Source organism: Erpetoichthys calabaricus, chromosome 10 (genome assembly GCF_900747795.2).
Source record: "Erpetoichthys calabaricus chromosome 10, fErpCal1.3, whole genome shotgun sequence".
In the NCBI taxonomy this organism is placed as follows: domain Eukaryota; kingdom Metazoa; phylum Chordata; class Cladistia; order Polypteriformes; family Polypteridae; genus Erpetoichthys; species Erpetoichthys calabaricus.
This window is the reverse complement of record NC_041403.2, coordinates 117,402,035-117,423,264: the sequence shown is the minus strand read 5'-3', so window position 1 is coordinate 117,423,264 and position 21,230 is coordinate 117,402,035. Positions and strand designations below refer to the sequence as shown.

General features: G+C 37.0%; 1 protein-coding gene across 3 annotated transcripts in view; it reads left to right on the top strand.

Moving 5' to 3' along the window:
- soga1 (suppressor of glucose, autophagy associated 1) overlaps positions 1–21,230 on the top strand; it is a 144,262-nt gene that overhangs the window by 18,276 nt on the left and 104,756 nt on the right. For all 3 annotated transcript variants that reach the window (XM_028811785.2, XM_028811786.2, XM_028811784.2), the window contains exon 3: positions 17,185–17,343. In XM_028811785.2, the coding sequence (XP_028667618.2) occupies positions 17,185–17,343 (159 nt within the window). The remainder of the gene's footprint in view (positions 1–17,184; positions 17,344–21,230) is intronic.

Here is a 21,230-nt window from a genome sequence, read left to right as displayed (position 1 = left end):
GAGATAAGTTCACTTACTGTAACTATGGAACATACTACTGGCCACCTGACAACTGCAAAGCACTAACGCCTGTCACATATTTGGGGTAGCTGAGTAGCTTTGTTGTCATCTGTCCCAGGGGACTGCACATTCTGTCTGTGTTTTGTGGTGGTTTTTCACTGGTTACTCAAACGTTTCCTGCCACATCCCAAAGACATTGGGATAAATTGGTAATTCTAAATTAGTCCAGTGTGTGTGTTGTGAGAAGGTTGATGGCCTGCTTTGCACCCAACCCTGAAAATTAATTAGGTGTATTAAACATAATGTAAAAGCCCAGATTTCTAAACTTAGCTTAGCTTTTTTGATAAGCCAGAATGGAACTTATGTCATTATTTTAAAAAGATGGAAAGATGAATTGACCATTAGCATCTGCTGTTTTCATTTGGGTTTGAGGCTGGGGCTGAGACTGTAAACTACGTTCTAACATTCTTCCTTTAAATAGACTAGGCCTCATTATTTACTTTTTCACTTGGGTCCCCATATTGCTTTTTTGAAGGTTTCTGGGACCATCTGTGAATGTTTTTAGGAGACTGGTTTCTTCTCAATATGTGAAACCCTATCATTCATTCATTCATTTTTCACTGCTTATGCAAAACTAGGTCACGGGGGCAACAGTCTTAGTAGTGAGGCTCATATGTCTACTTCCCCAGCCACACTTGCCAGGATCCCAAGGTGTTCCCAGGTCATTTGGGAGATATAATCCTCCCACTGAGCCGTGGGTTTTCACTGGGGTTTTCTTCTTTAACTGGTCATGCCTATAAGACCTGGACTGGGAAGTGTCTGCCTAACCACCTCAGATAGGCATGCTCTCGATGTGGAGGGTCAGCAGCTGTACATCGAGACTCTCCAGAATGTCTGCACTTCTTACCCTGTCTGTAAGGGAGAGCCCAGCCACCCTGTGGAGAAAACTCATTTCATTTACTTGTACCTGCTATCTCATTCTTTTGGTCATTACCTTACCTCATGACCATAGGGGAGGGTAGGAATGTAGATTAACTGGTAAACTGAGAACTTGGCCTTCTGACTTATCTCCTTCTTCACCACTATGGATCAGTATAGCGACTGCATAACTGTGTTCGACTCCTTGATCCGTCTGTCTCACCGTCCCTTTTCTCCACACTAATGAACAATACCCTGAGGTACTTAAACTTCTGCACTTGAAACAGTAACCCCACTCAGAGAGGACAGGCCAACATTTTCCTGCTGAGGACCATGGCCTCAGATTTGGAGGTCATGTGAAATCTGTGGCTAAAATGTTTTAATGAGGACATTACAACTCTGCATTAACTGATTGATTAAAACCTGCTTGTGCAAGCAGATGACGAGCCTGAACCCAAAGCCTTATTTCTTTGTACGCTATTCTTAAGTACTTGCTTTAACTGCTTGGATTTCATCTGTTTTGTCCATTTTCTTTTGTGTGTAACATGGAGTATCAATTCAGTTGGATCACAAAGTGAAAGCCCTTGCTGATTTTTTTTTTTTTTTTTTAAGTGATTTGAAAACTTTAAGCTTTAACGAAGCTCTACATATAGACAGATATTAAAGAAACTGGTTGAGTGGGTGTTCTACACAGCATAAAACCTTGATTAAAAAAAAAAAACCTGAAGCAAGAATATAAGAAAATAAGGGAAGGAACAAATTTGCAAAGCATTGATTTCCTCAGTGGGTAATATGTGAGTAAGTAGGCAAATATCCATCACTTACATTTAATGTAGTTATTATAAAAGTAATTTACAGCCCCTCCTTTTAATGGAAAATGACTAAAATCAGAAAGGTGGTCTCTTTCAGGATCCTGGCACTACTGTGTAAACAGTATTATGGCGCCATTAGCTGTTAAAGTACTGTGTATCTTGTGAGTACCTGTCACTTGAGCTGCTTATAGAGGAAAATTCTTCAAATATGTCTTTTTTGCCTTCTCATTCTGGAGTATTTTACGTACATTAATAGTAAATTACACATTCCCAAATAACTTACTTTATTTCTTAGCAACTGGGGCACAGTCACATTAACACGTTGTGCCTGAAATCACAATGTGACTTACGGACGTCCTTTAAATCTTTGCATAAGAGGAGTCCTATGACAGAATTTCATCACCATCGGGAAAAAAGGAAATGGCATGTTGTGGCTCAATCAGCAGCCCTACTTGCTACTGTAGTTTTGTGGGGAGTGTGTAGTTTCAGTATGTGCAATAGGTAGAGTAAATTAAGGGTAAAACAAAAGAGGAAGATGAAATAGAGGGAAAGATCTCATTCTATTGCTCAAAAGTGCCCGGTATATTGATATTTATTAAATATTGATTTTGATTATCAACATGCTCCCCACTCCATTAAGTATTGTATAAAAATCCTGAAAAAAAACATCTAGATGAAAAATAAGGAGGTTATCAACATATGCTAAAACTGCATGTTCATGCAATACTCATCCATCTGTCGTTCTTAGAACAAATACCACATCATAAAGTTACTTCAGTTTGTGATACAGTTTCATCTGCTTTGTACAATTGCAGGATTTGGAATTATAGGACATCAGCTTGCTTGTGATGCGGCTAGCAGACATGGCTCATTAGCACTGGGCAACAGAAGGTAGCCAGCTTTTCTGTTTTATAGGCTTAGAGCAAACCGATGACATTCATCACTAAAGCAGAGTTTGGCGCCAAGCAATGTGACCTACTGATCGGGCAAGCTGCAGTTTTAACCATAAGGTCACATTTTCAGACCTTACCCGGGGCATGGATTCCAACTGTATGACTAGGTTTGTGATAGTGCTATTTAAAATAAAAAATATTTACTGTATGCCTGCATCCAATTACATACAAAGAAAAAACTGGAAGTGGACAGACTTTATTTGGTAAATACAGGGTATACTGGAGGTTTGCTTTTCTTTCTGTGGCTGAAAAATAAGTATTTAGCATGCCTTAGTTTTATTTACTTACTAGACAAAGAGCCCGTTTTGACGACATAAGATGAAATGGGCACGAGTTTGTGTCAGCAGTGTATGAAGAACAAATGATAAGTAACGAAGAAGTTGTTTTGTAATGATTGTAGTCCGCTTTACTCATTACTGTACAGGCTTGTACTGTTAGTTGATGAATTTTCTAGGCTTATAGTATAATATTGAATTATGAATGTTCCAGTACAATATGGAATAGTAATAAGTATAAGCACCACAACCCTGATATAGGTGTATTGAATGAATGCATAATTAGGCCTCAAGCTGTAGTCGAAATTGCCTTTCAGGCCTCTAGAGCTTTAATCGAAGTCACCTTTCTCTTTGAATTTTTGTGGCCGTAAATCTGCCGCCTGCCGCGATGTTGGGGTTGGATGTCGGTCTCGTAAGGTTTTTCGGGCAGCTGCGCAGAAGGCGACTGCGCAATCGTGTTCGGACGTGCGCAGAAGGCGACTGCGCATTCGGCTTCGGACGGACGTGAGTGAGTGAGTGAGTGAGTGAGTGAGTGAGTGAGGAGGCAGGCGAATTATGTATTAAGATAATTACCTTACCAGTTATATATAATAACATCATTTGACAATTAGGAACTTTAAGAATCCTGCAGACTTCAATATTCCAATTAAAACATAAATATACACACACACATATATGTATATATGTGTGTGCGTGTGTGTGTGTGTGCAGGTTGATTGCATTCAACTTGAGTAGACACAATTCACTAATCAATCAGCCCGTCTTTAAATGTCACATTAACAGTTTGTGCCATCTCTAGGTGCTTTACAGGGCAAGTAAGATTACATTATAATGTCAGTCAGTCATTTTCTAACCCATATATTCCCAAACAGGATCGTGGGTGGTGCTGGAAACTATCCCATCTAGAACAGGATGCAAGACAGGAACAATCCATGGACAGGGACATTATTATGTCAGACATACAAACTAATCAATACAGCAAAAATATTTACTGATAAATGCCCTTGTACAAGATGATATCCACATTAAAATGTGGTAGTGCTTATAGATTTGAAATCATGTAACCTGTGTACTCCAATTTTGAATTCCAACCACACGTTTTAGCCATACATGTAACTGGTCACCAAAGCGAGTCACCACTAGGCAGGTTAATTCATAATTTTTGAATAAATTTTGGTTCAAACAGTGGGGCACAAAGTAGTGCTGGCAGAATGGCATAGTGAGGTACTTTAGACTACAAGGTTATTGGTTGTGCCCCAGTTTGTGGCCCAGAGTTAGTCATTTAACCTGCCTGTGCTTCAGCTGTAAAAAGTATCTACTGATTTTGTATGTCAATTTAGACTAAATGTGAGAGCCAAAATATACAATAAGAATTAAGGCTGAATGTACTGTAGATTGTGGCCAAGCTATTTTATCTCCACATCAGGGGGCGCATGGTAGTCCCTTCCTCTGCTATTCTTCATCTGCGATTAAAGGGTTAAGAGCACATTTATTTTCAGCAGATGGTGTGCAGTTTTTAGAGCTCACTGCAGAAGATCAGACCCATTTCAAAGTATGGCTCTGTTAAATGACAGTAGCAAAAACAAAGGAGTGCTGGGAGTTTGAGTGCATGTTCAGGTGTGTTTCGGTGTAACATTCATTCCACTTTCTGAGACAAATCAGGTGGTAGACCTGTGCCAACTCAAAATAACAAATATTTCATTTGGATTATCAGTAATTACAGCATTCACCAGTCCAGATCTATCACTGCTAGCGGCATCTGATCCACATCAGAATTTGTAATGAATGAGTGACTGTTATTTCCTTATAACTTAGTACGACATCCAGTTGTTACAGCAACTTGCATCTTAGATTACAAATAATTGACTGAATAAATGCATTTGGTTTGAGGAAGAATTGGAAATATACATTATATATTTTAAAATTTCCTTTCCCTGTATGTGACAGTGATTGGTATAGTGAGTTACTTGGCTTACATGGAAATAAATGTGCTGGAAAGATTTTTGCAAAGAACCGTACAGAACACTTTTAAGGGAGCACAGGATACCTCAACATATTACCCAACATAACTTAACTTTATATTCCCATGTTTAAACAAATCATCCACCAAAGTATTTGAATTGTGTTACACTTTTTCAATGTACAGAACATGAAACATAGTCGGTACTGCCAATTAGCAGGTAGAATGGTGTGGCAAGTAACCTGTGTGTTTGGTTGTCCCAAGAACAAAGAAAAAGTGTATCCTTAAGTGCATACAATGAAAAGCAGGATTTAGCCGTGGAATTACACCTTATAGCTTGCTGCTTTTTATTAAGATACTGATGAAAAAGAGGAGGGTTAATTATTTATAGATTTTAAATACAAATCCTGAATGGAAAAAGTCAGAGTATCTCCTGGCTACTAAGAAAATTGACTGTCCTACCTTTAGTATAGTACCTTCTTTGCAAATGGAGTTGGCTACGGACTAGACATCTTTGAAGTATAGACCATTTCTATAGTTCTAAACAAGTTTGTGTTTTAGGATTACAAATCTGCCTTCAAACAGGTAATCTCTTTGGTTTGTTTTGATTTTTGGATATCTGTGAAGCAGAAATAAGTATATGTGAGTAATTCAAGGCCAGAGATGCAGCATTTTGGTACTTTAGAAGGCTATAGAGAGATGTGTCTTTGCTGTACAAGTTTTTTCAGAGCGTCATACGTGACGAAGGCTCTACAACCAAAATGAGGTGTTCCTATCCTTTTTATTGTTTCTTTCAGTGTAGGAAAAAGCATGATCTTTTCTTCACCTTTGCTCTAATACTCTAATTTCCATGAATAAGACAGAATGCTTTATGTCTCTGGTGAGAATAGAAAAATAAATCATTTAAGCTTTGTGCTGAAACACTAGGTAGTGCTGATAGAGATTGTGTTTTTGTAAAGTGACTGAGCTTCGCTTCATATCTTGGTTGAGATGCCCTCTATAAAGTGCTTGCGTATTCTCCCAGAGTTTGTTGGATTTTTTTCCCTAGGACTTCAGTTTGTCTTCCACAATACAAATGTAGATTAAGTTGATCAGTGGCTCTGAATTAGCTCTATGTGAATAAATGTGGGATGTGCGTATCATACAATGGACTGTTGCCCCATCCAGGACTGGTTCCAGACTTGCAGCAGATGTTTTCAGGTAAACCTTCATGGACAAGCTGTATCAATTAATGGTGGGATAGATGGGTACAGATGCATGTGCAGTGTACCCGGAGACAAACTGGCATAACACTCTGGGCAGGCTTCTACCTTATTCCCAGTGCTAGTGGTTTTCGCTGATTCTGTGAGTGAAAATAACACATGGATATCAAACAAGAGAATATTGTGCAGAAAAATTATTTCTGTGTAATGCTGTGTTTAGGGTCTCTTGGTGCACTGGGGCTGGACTGTGGGTTTTGCTTGCAGCAATGAGCTCCTGTCTAAAAATGGTTTCATTTAAAAGAGAACCATTTTCTTATCTTTTTTTGCTTTGTTTATCTCAAGGGATTATCTTTTTTTATATGATGCCTCTGCGTCAATGTCTTTATTACATTTCTGTCAGCTAAGATAAAAAAGCTAAACCTTCTGGGCAAACAAATGCGGTGTCTTTTTTGTACAGGGGTAGCTTGGCCCATTACATCATGAAATGTGCTCTTAAGAGATTGTCAGGAAATGATATACTGGTAATTTTAACACAAGCCCCAAAATGAAAGTACTATATCATGCAGTACAGGCTACAGAGATTAACTTTATCTCCATTGACATTTAGTTTAAAGTTTCTGAAAATTTTTGAAAAGATCCCCCTTTAATTACAATTTTAAATATGTAAAGCACTGTACTGCCTAAGCCCTCAATGCAGTCTTTTGAGAAACTCAAGAAGTAGGCGGATTCGCCTCGTCACTAGCCACATGCTGGACCTGCTGTTGGAGTCCTTCATTTTTTAAATGATGCAACTGTTTGGGGAGGAGAGGGGGGTTGAGTAGGTTTGAAAGAGTGAAGGGGTGTCTGGGGAGAGGCACATCTTTTCAAACATTAAACTTCTTTGTGTGGCGAGAGACTCAGAGGCACTTCTCCCTCAGGAAGTGTGGCCTGCAAAACGAATTAGTGTTGGTGACTGGGGGAGTGTTCATCGAAATGTTTTAAAAAGCCTCAGTTTGAATTTAAACTTTTATTTTAGGAAATTCCATTTATTCACATTCATTTTTCATTTTATGGACTCTCATAGGTTTTAATTTTAAATGCTTTTATTTCAAATTAATTATGTAAATGTAATGTAAAACGTGAACTTCTTGTCAATGCCTGTTAGTCAGTCCTGTTGGAAGAGCTACTTACTTTATGTATGTAGTGGCAGCTACTGACAAGTAATTATTAGTAAACAATGTAATCTAAGCTTATTAAGCCATATTCTCTTTAAAAAACTTGAGATCTGTATCTTGGCTACAATGAAAGTGAAAGCTATTAGTAGCCGAAAGTAATACAATCCAAATATTCATTTTACATGTACTGTATATACTAGATAACGAGTTTAACAGTAGAAATCTTAAAACTATTAAAAGATATTTCTGTTTTTAGTTGGCATTGACCAATAACACAAAAATTGCAGGCAAGTAGCAACATGGGTTCTAAACCCACTCCCAGTCATTGTATTCTGTTTTGGGTTTCTCTCATAACCAAAGACTATTCACATGAGATGAATTTGCAATTTACCACTGGCCCTGTGCAAATGTGTGTGTGTGTATTTGTGACTTGGCCATATAATAAATTGGCATTGTGTCCAGCTTTGGCTTCTACCTGCTGGCGATATGCTTCTGACAAAAAAGACCTGAAATTGTTCAATCAGGTCTTAACTGTTATGTTAAAACAGTTCTGCCAAAGGGTGAAAAGATGTAACTGTGGTGTTGCTGCCTCACACCTTCTGGAACGTGGATTTGAATTCTAGCCACATGGCTGTAGGCCAGTGCCATTCTGTGTGGGGTTTGTGTGTTCTGCCAGGGTTCGCTTGCTTTTTCTCTGGATATCACAGTTTCTTTTTGCATTGCAAAAATACACAGGTCAGGATGTTTGCTGTTTCCATACGGGAGTGTCAAAAAGTATTTAAATGTATTTGTCCTGCCATGAACAGCGATCACATTTAGGGTTCCTTACAGAATTAGATCTTACTCCCTGTGACCCTTTAATGGAAATGTAAGTTCAGAAAATGGAGGTTTTTACTAAAGGTAAACAAGTTCATTTTTATGGATGATGTAATTGAAATCACAAGATCAGAAAATTGTTACATAATCTAACAAACAAATACAAAATATTTAAAATTACAGAGCATTAGTGAATAGTAGTGTCCAAGCTCTATGCTTTCATGTTTATCATCAGGAAGGAGTAAGCCTTAATTACTAATCAGAAATTCTGACACTCAGGAAAAAGAAAATCCTGTTGTGAAATACATTTTCAATTCACTGATGATTACCTTGCAGAGACGAGGGAAAAGCAACCATCAGAGTTTAAAGAAATGCTGGTAATCCCAGAAACTCACCATTTATGAAAAAAGCAGACTGAAGCACTTTCACTTTTGAAAGAAAATCCCCATTTTATATCCAAGCACCACAAACTCCTTGGCTTTCCAAAACGTCATTATTAATAAAAGCCAAATCAGCTGACAAAGTGCAGTAAAATGTACTTTAAAAAAGCTGTTCTTTAAAAAATTAAAACATGAACAGATTGGGGGATTTGAATTAGTGAAGGAAAATTAAGACTGCAAAACACCCAAAGACCAGAAATGCAAGTAAAGTCTCCAGCGTTATGCCACACCATCTATCTCCAATAGTCCTTTATGGTTCTAACCAGATCGCAGTGAACAAGTTAATATTCTGTAACCTCAACATTCCAACAATTGTCAAGATACAAAAATAAAAAACACTAAAAAAAAATATGGGAACCAATAAAAGTTGACAGTGCTGTGAAAAATGACACATGCAATTCAAATGAGAATACATTTTCATACTCTGCTTAAGGTAATCCTGTAATATCTGCAGTATTTTCTACATTGTCTGTGAGGCTGCAGCTCCGTATCCTTCCTGGGAGGACACTTCTTGTAAGACTGATTGACCTTAGATGTCTGCACGTTTTTGTCACATTGTACAAGTACAAAGGTGGGGGAAAAAACAAACACAATGAAAGAGAGACAGAGTGTGAAGATGTTGGATGTTGTTTTCATTATTATGATATAGCTTGTAATGACTTTCCTTAAATTTTTCTATATTAATAAAATATTATTAAAATAAAGTCAATCATTATTGTTTCATGTTATAAATCCATGATGCTTTGTGTCTTGATCAGCTAATTAGCCACATTCAAGAGGGAATTAGATCTCTGTAAATGGGGAAAAATAGCTTGAATAATAGTTTGTGCATTTTGCACAATGAATGCAGCCTGACTGACTGTGTTAGCCATACTGGATCACTGGATGCACAGCTGCAGGCATCTTAGGAGAACTTTGTACTGCAGCTCATCTGATCAACAAAGGTCCAACAAGACAGCCAGAGACATGTCACTTTTTTAATTAACTTACAAAGCTGTACCAAGAAACAGTTCAGTTGCTAAGTGCTTATGGAGGAATTGTATTTAATCATCAAAGGATTAATAAATATCGATGGCTGGAAAGTATGTTAAAAATTGCTAGTACAACTGATGGCTTAACACACATTTTCTTTTCTCTCAAAATTCAGACCTCATTATCTTTCTGCCAAGGGGATTGATTCCTACTTTGTGCCCAATGCCTCTAGGTGATCTTTGTCTCCCTTTGGTCCTATTAATTTTAGGATTGGACTCTGCCTTACCCCAAACGCCCCTACCATTTTTCTTTAGCTTGTACTTTGCTCCTGGCTTCTTCAGTCTTACATAATGGGGGAGGCAAAAATAATGCAAAGAGGGAGATTAGATAGTGGCCTTGCTCAAACATTGTGCTACATCGACTTTGTCCCTCGACTAGTGTTTTTCTATTGTTAGTTGATTTCATTTTTGAAATCTTTGGCCTTTTGTCTGTTTTTCAAAATTCAGTTTAAGTTCCTTTTTGAATACCTTTTCCTTGTCTTGAATGATATTGTGCCTGTTTTTGCCTTTTGCTACTGAATTTACCTGCTCGTCATGCCTCTGCCACATTCTGCTCATTCTCATCGGCTCTCCAAAAGCTGGCACATCATCCTCACTGCTTGACTTCCTCTATGGCTGCAGGGACCTCTTGTGAGGGTTACCTTTTCTTCAAGTTGTGGGTGGGTGGCTGGCTCAGTCTTAAGAAGGCTCAGTAAGCGGATGCCATGAATGAATCTTTCATATGCATTGCTTCTACAAAGTAATTGGCAAAGTAAAAAAAAATTACGGTGCATATAGAAATATTGTAATTTAATTCCATAAGTCATTATAGACAGAGAGGTTTACAAGGAAATCACTTCAAAGAACAAACATAAGTTAAAGGGCTTTATTTCCAAAGGTCAAACAATATTTTTTTTCAGGCTAAAGGAGATTTTAGCCTTAATATGAATATTGGAAAAAAAAAATCAAAGGACTGAGAGGTCAAGAGATTTCCAGCGTTTGAGACAGCAAGTAGGTGAGCCACAGGAGGTCTCCTTTGTCACAAAGGTTAAAGAGAGGTACTTGTTTGGTCGGTGGCTGTAGAGCTTTGCAAGTGAAAAGCCAGATCTGGGAGATTATTCTGAAACGGAAGAGACGCTTTTGTAGTTAGGCTGGCTGAGACGTCTGGATTGTTGTAGAACTCTGTCACCAGCTTTAGAATCTCTCCTCTACGCATGCTTGACTTAAATTGGTGTGAAAATGTTCATAACAGAGAAACAACAGCGCTTTTTCTGTTTCGTTTTTCAGACGGACGTACTGTATATGTTATAAAAAGAAGGAATAATCATCAGATGAGATTGTGTGGGGCAAATGTGGATTACAAAGATAATCAAAGGGCTGTAGTTAGTAGGGGGCAGTAAAGAATGCTCTATAGTGGAGTGACTACAAAAACAGTTTTAAAAATTTTAAATAAACCATTTGAAAGAGTGACCACTTCCTGCAGAAAAAGAACTTGTTGAAGTCGCCTTGGAAGTTGAGCTAATAATAAATAACTCCGCATGTAGTAAACCTCTCCATCTGTTCATATTCTTGTTTGACTATGTCTTAGTTGAGCTCTTAGTATGCTATAAAAGTGAGAAAAGAATGAGAAAACAGTCACATGGAGTTGCAAGGTTCAGGCTGGTAATGAACAATCACAAAAAAAAACCCAAAACAAAACAACTTGATTTGAAGCAGCATTCACCAGTTCTCCCTGAACAACTTCTAGGAGCTCATTTTGATGAGTCAGTACAGTTGTTAGAATCCTCACCATCCTGCCATCAGCTAATCACCTTCAGAATTTTTATATGCATACACGTCCAGCAGAAATCTGCCTGGCAGAATGCGTGAACTCAACCAAGCAAATAATGTGGGATCAGCTGTTGAATGGTTTCCAGCACCCTACATCTATCCTTCTCCATGCCTTTAAATCCTTTGCATTTTGTGGTATTTTAATTATATTTATACATATCTTTTTTTTTTTCTTTTTCTTGATCAGGCTCATTTTGTCAGGAAATAATATTTGGAAACTGAGAAGTCTTATATTTTTTGATCAGTTGACAGGCTCTAGATGAGGCTTGCTGTTATTTGCATGCTTGTTTTTTTTAAATATAAATGTGCTGGATATAACGTTAGTTCAGCTGGTACTAACAGATTTGCTAACAGATAAGAACATTAATTTTCAAGGCTGAGTCAACCTAGACTAATCCCACCTTTGATCCTAGTAACCTCCAGGATTTACCTGCTGAAAAGACTTACAGAAACCCCCCAGACTGCAGGATATGTTAAGAACTGTCAGATGCATTAATCTGTGTGATTTAAAATATTTCAAATAAGATTATTTTCACCCAAATCGTTCCATGTACAATAACTGCAATTTAAGGAAATACTGTATTTTGTTACAAAATTTCAATGAGAACACAATTGTTTTATCCACTTCCTGAATGCAACTATCCTAGCAGTACTGGGGACAATGATGAGATACAAGTTCAATGAAAAATCTGTTTTATACAATCTTAAAAATAATGGTTATTTCATGGCATTTTTTGTTTTTTTACTGGGTTGTGGTGTTCCTTGTAGAACTATTGCTTGACAGAGCATCATTTCATTCTGGGGAGAGTTCTTTGCATATGAAGTTGGTTCTTTATGCTTTGACTTCCTAATATGTAAGGAAAAAAGTGAAATCTCTAATGGCTACATAACAGGACACCACCAGATTAAGAAAACCTGAACTTAGGCTGTGTTTTTGTGTGTAGGAAGAGTCTTTTTTTAAATCCTGAGCCATTGGTATTTCACAAATCTATTATCATCTAGTCATGGTTATTTACTGTATGGAACCTGTTACTAACCTGTTTCTGGAAACTTCTTGTGAATAGGTCTTTATGGTTACACTATGGCATTGCTGTGAAGAACCACTCTGGTTCTTTTAAGAATACATAATGAACAATACTATATGCGAATAGAAGATGGCAAAAAAAAAGACAAGCAAATTCAAAAATGTCTCAGTATAATGAAAAAAGAGGGTCAAACCCCAGGGGCCATAAAAACACACAGAAATAAATGATTATCATTTTTAAACGTAATTTATCCAATAAATCATTCAGTTAAAGCAAAGTCAAAGTGAACTTTATTGTCATCTCAACCATATACAAGTATACAGATAGACGAAATTGTGAAGCTCAGGGTCCACAGTGTAACAACATGACATGCAAATAATAAATTAAAAATAGAATTAAAATTTAAATTTAAAATTAAAACACAAACAAGACAAGACAAAGAAGTAGCAGCAATATTGACGTGTAGTTAGCAATATGAACATTGATGCAAAGTATGGTATTTGCAGTCTAGATACATAAATATAGTCAATAGATATGTAATATAATAAATAAATAATAGATATAGATAATACAGAAATTATCAGTGTATGATAATAGTTGTTTAAGACATGTGTAAACAATGACAGGTCAGAATGTTTCACAGCAGAAGGATATCAAGAGTGTCAAAGCAATGGTGGGTTTCAGTCCTAGTCATGTACTGTAAATGATGATCTTTATTTCAGGCACAAGGGCTAATTCCTGACTATCTTTGCTGGCTTAGATAGTATGTTTCTTCTCCCAGTCCATAAAGTGGCAGTTACCAGATAGGGTAGGCATTTCCATTAGAAACCTACAGAGATGTACAATTGTAACAAAGTACTCACAGAAGTCTTTACCATAAACAGTTTCATTATAGGTCAAATCAGCATTCTTCCCACCAACCTTTATTCATTATCAAGTTGGTTCTTTAAAAACAATACAAGTTAAAAAAAAAAAAAGCACATGTGAAAATCCAGTGCATATTTATTACAGATGTGCACACTTTATAGCGAGTCTTGAAGGACACTGCTGGAAATTAAGAGCAAGTGCATTCAAGATGGAAAGCAGGAAATACTACTTAACACAAAGGGTCGTGGGAAAACAGAGTCATGTAACTGAAGTGGAGACCTTGATGGCTTTTAAAAGAATTCTGAATAACATACTTTTAGATCGCATCTACAACAATGAGCCTGAAAATGCTAATCTATTTCATTTTCTTTTCTGGTTATATAAAATAACAAAACACTTATTTTTGAGTATTTCTGAATGTCAATAAACTTAAGTTGAATGCAAGGCAAACATCTTTTAATAATAACAGCAGTAGTGTTAAGTAGCAGTTATAGTGTTATAAAGGTAGAAGCTAACATCTGAACAAGATCATAGCTGAAGAAGAAATCAATCATGTGAATATTCTAAAAAACTGAGCTTGAACCTCTGTGGTACAGTAATGGTAATAATTATGTGGGCCACTAAAAGTGCTTCTTGGCATGTGTGGATATTATAATTACTTCTGTTATATTTAACTTGGGAATTGCCATCACTAAGCATGTATTAGATGTTATGATTTTTTTTTTATTCAAGGCAATTTACCCAAAACAAGACACAGTATTCAATACAAATACTTTATTAACAAACAATTGGAAACGACACTCAACGTAGAACACAACATGCTCAGCTCCATAGTTACTTCGTTCCAAGTATAAATGGAAGACCAGAAGTCTTAACAGTACTGAAGTTGCTCAGAGCCTGATTGAGTTTGCCTAGACTTGTACCCATCTGTTTATTTTATTTTTTAATAAAATTCATTTGTACCCAGTCCTCTTGTTTCCTCTCATATCGCAAACATCTGTGTATTTGGCTGATCATTAGATATACCATAGAAGTAATATGTCTTCCTAAAAGATCATTCCACATCTTTACACTTGTAATCATTTTGAAGATTGAGTGTTTGAGAACGACTCAAAATCCACTGTTCAACACTGACGTTATAAGTTATAATTAATTCTTGTCTGAAATTACACTCAAACAAATTGCAGCATTACTACTAGTTTTATAAAATAGTCAGCTTACTGGGATATTTGACAGATCGATGGCATATCAGGTACCGTAAGGTATTCGCTTTGTTCTGAGATTCTCCAGGTAGGGAAGACAGAACTTTTTGAGTTAAGGTGGTAAGTTAAGTTCACTAAATCATGGCACCAGATAGTGGAAATGTGTTGCATTTAGATTGGTGTATGCAAGTAAGAATTTTGCTCTACTCTGAACATGTGAACCAGTATAATCCTTTTTAAACCTATAATAAAAATCTATGATAGGTTGATTGATAGATATGAAAGGCACTATATGATAAATGTATAGATAGACCTTTATTTGTCCCCGTGGAGAAATTTGGTGTTTTACAGAAGCTCTTTAAATAAATACATATATAGATAGATTGTGTTTCATCCTTGACATCTTTTCTGTGGAAACTTGTTTACCTGACATGGATCTCATTTGGTAGTAGGTGTAGATTCCAGTGACTCTAAGCAAAGCATAACTGAACTGAGCTGAACTATAGTTGGGCCCTTTGGATGAGTCATTCTGGTTTGTGCAGAAGAACATTAATATACTGTCCTGCTTAAGCAACAAAGACTGGGTTAGCTTCCATTCTAGTTTAGATCATACAGCAATTTTAGATAGATAGTATCTTAAAAAATAGAAAATGACTGCAAGGTTAATGGCAGATTTTTGCTGTGGCAACTTAGATTGTAAATACTGTGCATAAATGAAACAAGAGATGATAAAGTGTTGGGGCCCAGGTAGATGCACCGTTTAATGTCCCAAAAAGAAAAATGAAAATCCAGTTGTTAAACACCAAAAAAACAACAGCAATTTAGGTGTATCTCTGCCAAGGTTCAAGTCACTAGCTTCTGTAAGATCCGACCCCTTTGTTAGCTGGTTTAAGACTGAATGGTGACAGTTGGTTAAGATCTGGGTTATATAGCCCAGATATATCTGGGGAGATTCATGGCGGGAGGTCTCCTGGAAGTGATTTTAGATATCTTCTGGTGGGTTTTACCTCCATTCTGAAGGAGAAAATGGAACAGTGACTAGTTCCTGTATCACAACCTTAATATTCCCCCCTTTTGTTTTCTTACATGACAGCCCGTTAGACACTCCTGGCAATGAACTGTTGTTATCTTCTTTGAGTAGCATAATGGCTAAGGCATGACAGCTGTCCACAAAGGTGTTATTTTAGAAGCACGTTGATTGTGGTTTAGAGTTGGAAGTGACATTTATTATAAATAATTTAAAGCTTAACAAAGCAGACAGTGTGAAATCATTCTAGTGGTGTGGAGTTGAAGTGAAATCACTTTGGTGTGTTGGCAGAAACAAGTGATTACATCCCTAACAGCCTCAGGAATACTTCTGCTCTGCAAAACAAATCCCTCACTCGTAAGAGTTTCTTGATGGATAGACATCCTCATTTCTTTTTTCCTGTCTATGGTAGGTTTTTAGTGTGTAAGCTGTTATAAGCACAAAGATGTATGATTTAAATTGACGAACAGTTCTAATTTGGCCTAATGTGGACAACTATTGAAGTGTGTGCGAATGTACCCTGCGATGAAGTGGTGCCTCATGGAGTGCTAGTTCATGCCTTTCACCTGTTACCACTGACATGGAGTCTGGCTCCCTTTGAGCAATTAGAATAAGTGAATTCAGCAAATGCTTATACTTCTATGAAAGTTCAGGAGATTGAAGTGATCTGTTGCCTGGGTTCGATTCAGCACTTGGTCACAGCACGGGTGGACATTGCTTGCTTTGTAAGTATCTCAGGGGGTTTTCTGCCCACATCTCAAAAATATGTTAACGAATTAGGTTCACAGACTGCTCTGAATAAGTCTTGTGATGGTGTGAGTGAGTGGTCTCTGTGATGAACTAGTGCTCCATTTAGGCTGTGTCTGATTCTACAAGAATCGGTTCTGTCCCCCTCTGAAATTTAACTGCATAAAGTCAGTTTGAGAATGTTATCATTTAGTTGCTAATATTTAGGCACATTAAGAACTTAACTCATAAAAAAAAGTTTACAGATATAATGGTTCCCCCATGAATTAATACACTGTACTAAATACCAAAAAATATTAGATGCAACCACTTTATGAAAATTTGGTCATATGAAAAGTCATTTCATACTCATATCTGTTGTAAGAACCATAATGAAGCTGAATTCTTGTGGTTATGAAGACCACGTCTAGGTCAAAGTTCATATTGGTGTCGCTGGTTACATGTGTGTGTTGCAGTAAACCAACAAAAGGACATAGAGAAAATAAACAGAATTATAACACAATAATTAATGAAGGGAAAAAACCTTAGGGATTTTGGTTGGCAACCTTCATCATGTGCAGCCTCCACATGGAATTCATGCAGGAAACACTCAATAAATAAGTCTTGCTAATTGCTTTTGTTTTCTTAAATGACACCAAAAGTTATGTGCTAGATATAAACAAATGTAAATAAGTATCCCAGAATTAAACCTTCACACTGTGTGGCTCCATATTTGTCCACTTGACACCTAAAATGCAAACTAACAAACGTGGCAAACAGGATGAAGTTCTAATGTGAAATGGAGTGAAGAGAAATTACTAAGTAAATGTGGGATATATGAAGCTTGTGGTAATTCTAATTAAACAAAGCTGTATCAAAATGAAACATATTTTACATTTTATAGAAGACCTTCATACCAGTTTTCTGTGTTTAACCGCCCCCCACTTTTATTTATTTTTGCTTCCAGGTAGCAAAGGATGTCTCAATTCGTCTTCACAATGAGTTAGAAGCGGTAGAAAAGAAACGCTGCAAACTAGAGCAGGAGAATGAAGAACTACTGCAAAAAGTTCTCGACCTGGAGGTGGCCAAGCAGGTTCTTCAAGCAGAGTTTGACAAAACCAAAGAGGTGAGTACCAGTCAAGAGCTCCTTTCAGACTTAAATGGTAGGAACATTTTGGTTGGGGTTGTTTCTGAATGGACATCTTAAACAAAATGAAAAAAACAGATAAGAAATCCTGCACTCGATAAAGCTGTTTACCCATGTACTTTATACAAGTGTCTCTCTAGTTTAGTCCTGGGGTCTAATTGTGGTTCCAGTTTCACAATCCGTGAGTCATTATATCTTAAATTGGTCTCAAGGTTTCATTAGCTGGTCTTTTTTCTTGTATTCCATATTCAGAAAAGCATAGTTATGTAATATTTACATTTATAATACATTTAGAAATATTAATACTTTTGCCATATATTTAAATGCATAACATTCTCATTTTCCTATCAATTCTCCTTTTTAAGCGCTATATAAATGTAATGAATTATTATTATTAATTATATCCTAATAGTGACAATTAATGACAAGCAGAGTAGACTACAGGGCAAATGGCACTGAATGCTGGAAGGATGCACCTACTTGACTGTCATAACCACTGGTTTGCTCGTTATTAAATAATGGCTTAGATGACCAGAAGACCTGTAAATGTGTGAGGAAATTCCGGATGATGAATAGCAAAAACTTAAAAGCCAAGATTAGAAAACACAGCATTATTCCCATCAATCCTACAAAAATGCTCACTACATTTCAATAAAAAGTTCTTCATTGACTACAGAACATTTAAAACTGGGAAATAATAGCTTGTGTAGTTAAGGCTAGAATGTCACACACAGTGAAAATTTGGGACAAGTTTTTAGAGAGAAGTCTTAGGGAAGAGACCACCATAGGAGAGGAGCAGTTTCGTTTTTTGCCAGGGAGAGGAACAACTGATGCAGTCTTTGCATTGAGATAGCTGTTAGAGAAGCATTGAGAAAAACAGAAAAGATTGCATATGGTGTTTATTGATTTGGAGAAAGCTTATGATAGAGTGCCATGTCAAGAGCAGGGCTGTGTATTGGCAAGAATTTTACGATACGATACATATCATAATACATAATACATAATAATATATATTGCGATATATTGCAATACTGTAGGCAAGGTGATATATTAAAAAATTTTTTAAATCTAATTTTAGGAAAACTAAGTATGAAGAACACACCACTATTTGCATAAAATCTGAGTTGAAAAAAAAGTTTACTGTTTTATGCAATCAGAACAGTGGGATCTGCAACTGCATTTATCACAGTCCCTATAACTTCAGACATCATAGCAATACCTTTTGTGCATTCTGAGGAAAGGAATTAACATAGTCCTATATCATTAAAAAGATCACTGTACTTTTTGATCCTGCTTTAATGGTTCACAGTATGCCACACTATGTTTCAAGTAGTTTATAAGAAAATGCCTAACATCATACCACTGTAACCTGAACAAAGGAATTAACATTTGTTTACAGTATATCAGTAAAAAATAAAAGTGCTTTCAGGATTCTTTAGGTAAACAAATTGAGTAAATTAAAAAAAAATCAAACAGTATTACATATAAATTCAGAGAGTATATATATTCTGCTTTAAAGGTTCACATTCTGTTGTATGTAGGCAATTTTTTAATTTTTCAATCTCAAGTGGTTAATAAAAGAAAATGCATTGTCCCAATAATATCCAACATCATAACACTATATTTTCTGAAATCTTAAAAAAGTAACTTCATCTGCCTATATCAGTGAAACTTAAAAGTGCTTGTAAGATTCCTAAAGAAAATATTAAACAAATTTAAGAAAACACATATATATTGATAGTGAACATTTTCAGATCTTAAACTTGGATTACACATGTTATTACAGTTTGTTTGTATGTCAGTGCTTATTTTTTAATGTCAAGTTTTTTGTGGAGGAAGATGAGCTGGTCAACATTCCCAGCTTTCAGAACACTTCTCTGCGGTAACAATCTCTTGCGGTGTAGCTGAGAGATTCCAGTACCTTCATTATTACATCCTCGTACAGCTTGGGCACAGTGATGTCAGTGATGTGTTGTCGGGAGGGTATGATGTAACGAGGCTCCATTGTATTCACCATATTTCGGAAGGCTTCATTCTCTACAATACTCAGAGGGTGCATATCTTTGCAAATTAAATAGAGTATTGACTGAGTTATTTTGTTTGCATGAGTTGAGGTCTGTTTGCTGACTTTGATGTGTGAACTTGTTCCATAGTGAGTTGAGAGGGACCCACTTTTTTAATGCTCGCCGTTTGCTGCTCCTTTATCTGTACATCTGAATGGTGTCTTGCTATGTGTGCTCTCAGATTCGTTGTGTTCCTCAAATTTGCAGGCGGCATGGCTCTTGTCAATCTCCTTAGTGCCTTCTTTATTGTGAAAGCCAAAATGAGCCCACACTTCCGCTATGTACGCAGTAGGAGCCGGTCTAACTGCTCTGGATTCAGCCATCAGTTGTTGTGTTACGAGTCAGCTCGGTTTGTTCGATCCACATTGTCTGCAAAATCCGCTCGCCTGAGTATTGAAAGCCTACATACGTCAACCTTTATGCTATTTCCTCTCAGTTTATGTTGTTATGTTAGCTGCTGTCTTGTGATCAGGAATTTAAACGCAAAGTGAACTGTGTGCCTTGAATCTTTGAATGTAAACTAGTAATTAAAAATTGGTACTATGTTTTTGAGAATCCATGCACTATCAAAAAACTTAATATTGCAATATTGAAGTGTATTGATATTTTTTTACACCCCTAGTGAAGAGGTCTGGAGGTGCATGTGAGAGAAAAGAGTAGCAGGGAAGTATGTGAAGATTGTCCAGGATATGCATGAAGTACCGAGAACTGTGGTTACAATCAGTGTTGGGGTAAAAGACAAGATCCCAATTAGAACATTAGAACACTCTAGACGAGAACAAGCCATTCAGCCCAACAAAGCTCACCAGTCCTACCCACTTATTTCTTCCAAAAAAATATCAATTAGAGCAGGTCTGCACCAGAAATCTTCTTGAAGTCCTTACTACTTTGATCTGGTTATGGATGTTTTGAAGTAAGGTAAAGGTAAGGTTTTTAAGACCGTGGCAAGGCCAGCAATGATGTTTAGAGCTGAGACATAGGCAGTAAAGGGAGCGCAGGACAAGAAGCTAGATGTGTCCCAAATGAGAATGTTGAAATGGAGGTGTGAAGTGGTACGGATATGTGATGGGGAGAGACAGTCAATATGTGGGAAAAGAGTGATGGGAAGAGTAAGAGAGGAAGGCCAAAGCGGACATGTATGGGTGAATACCAGTAGATCTGAAGGAAAAGGATTGAAATGGAGGTGTGAAATGGTACGGATATGTGATGAGGAGAGACGGTCAATATGTGGGAAAAGAGTGATGGGAAGAGAAAGAGAGGAAGGCCAAAGCGGACATGTATGGGTGAATACCAGTAGATCTGAAGGAAAAGGATCTGACTGGAGAGCAGGTGTAGGACCGAGCTGTATGAAGAAGGTTCATCAAGCACATTGACCTCACATAGAAGTGGGAAAGGGTGAAGAGGAGGAATAGGAAGAAGAAGAAGTAATTAAGGCTATAATCCAATTAAAAGGAGAAACTGTTTGGGATGAAACACTGTAGCCACCATTTTGCCTCCAAGAGTGAACTTCAGAATCACTAGTTTAGAATACCTGTCTTTAAAATTAGTACATTTTAATTTTGATATGAAAATATTAGAGGCTATCTGGACACAACATGGCACTCAGAAAAACATTAAATGATCTTCTAATAGGAGCTGGGTGGCATGGCAGAACAGCTGGTTTTGAATCTTGTTCCCAGTTATTGTGTGGAGTTTGCGCACACTCCCATGTCTGGGTGGGTTTTTCTCACACATTACCCCCAAAGGCATACAGGTCAGGCTAATTGTCAGCTCCAAACTATCCCAGTATGAGTGTGGGTGTGT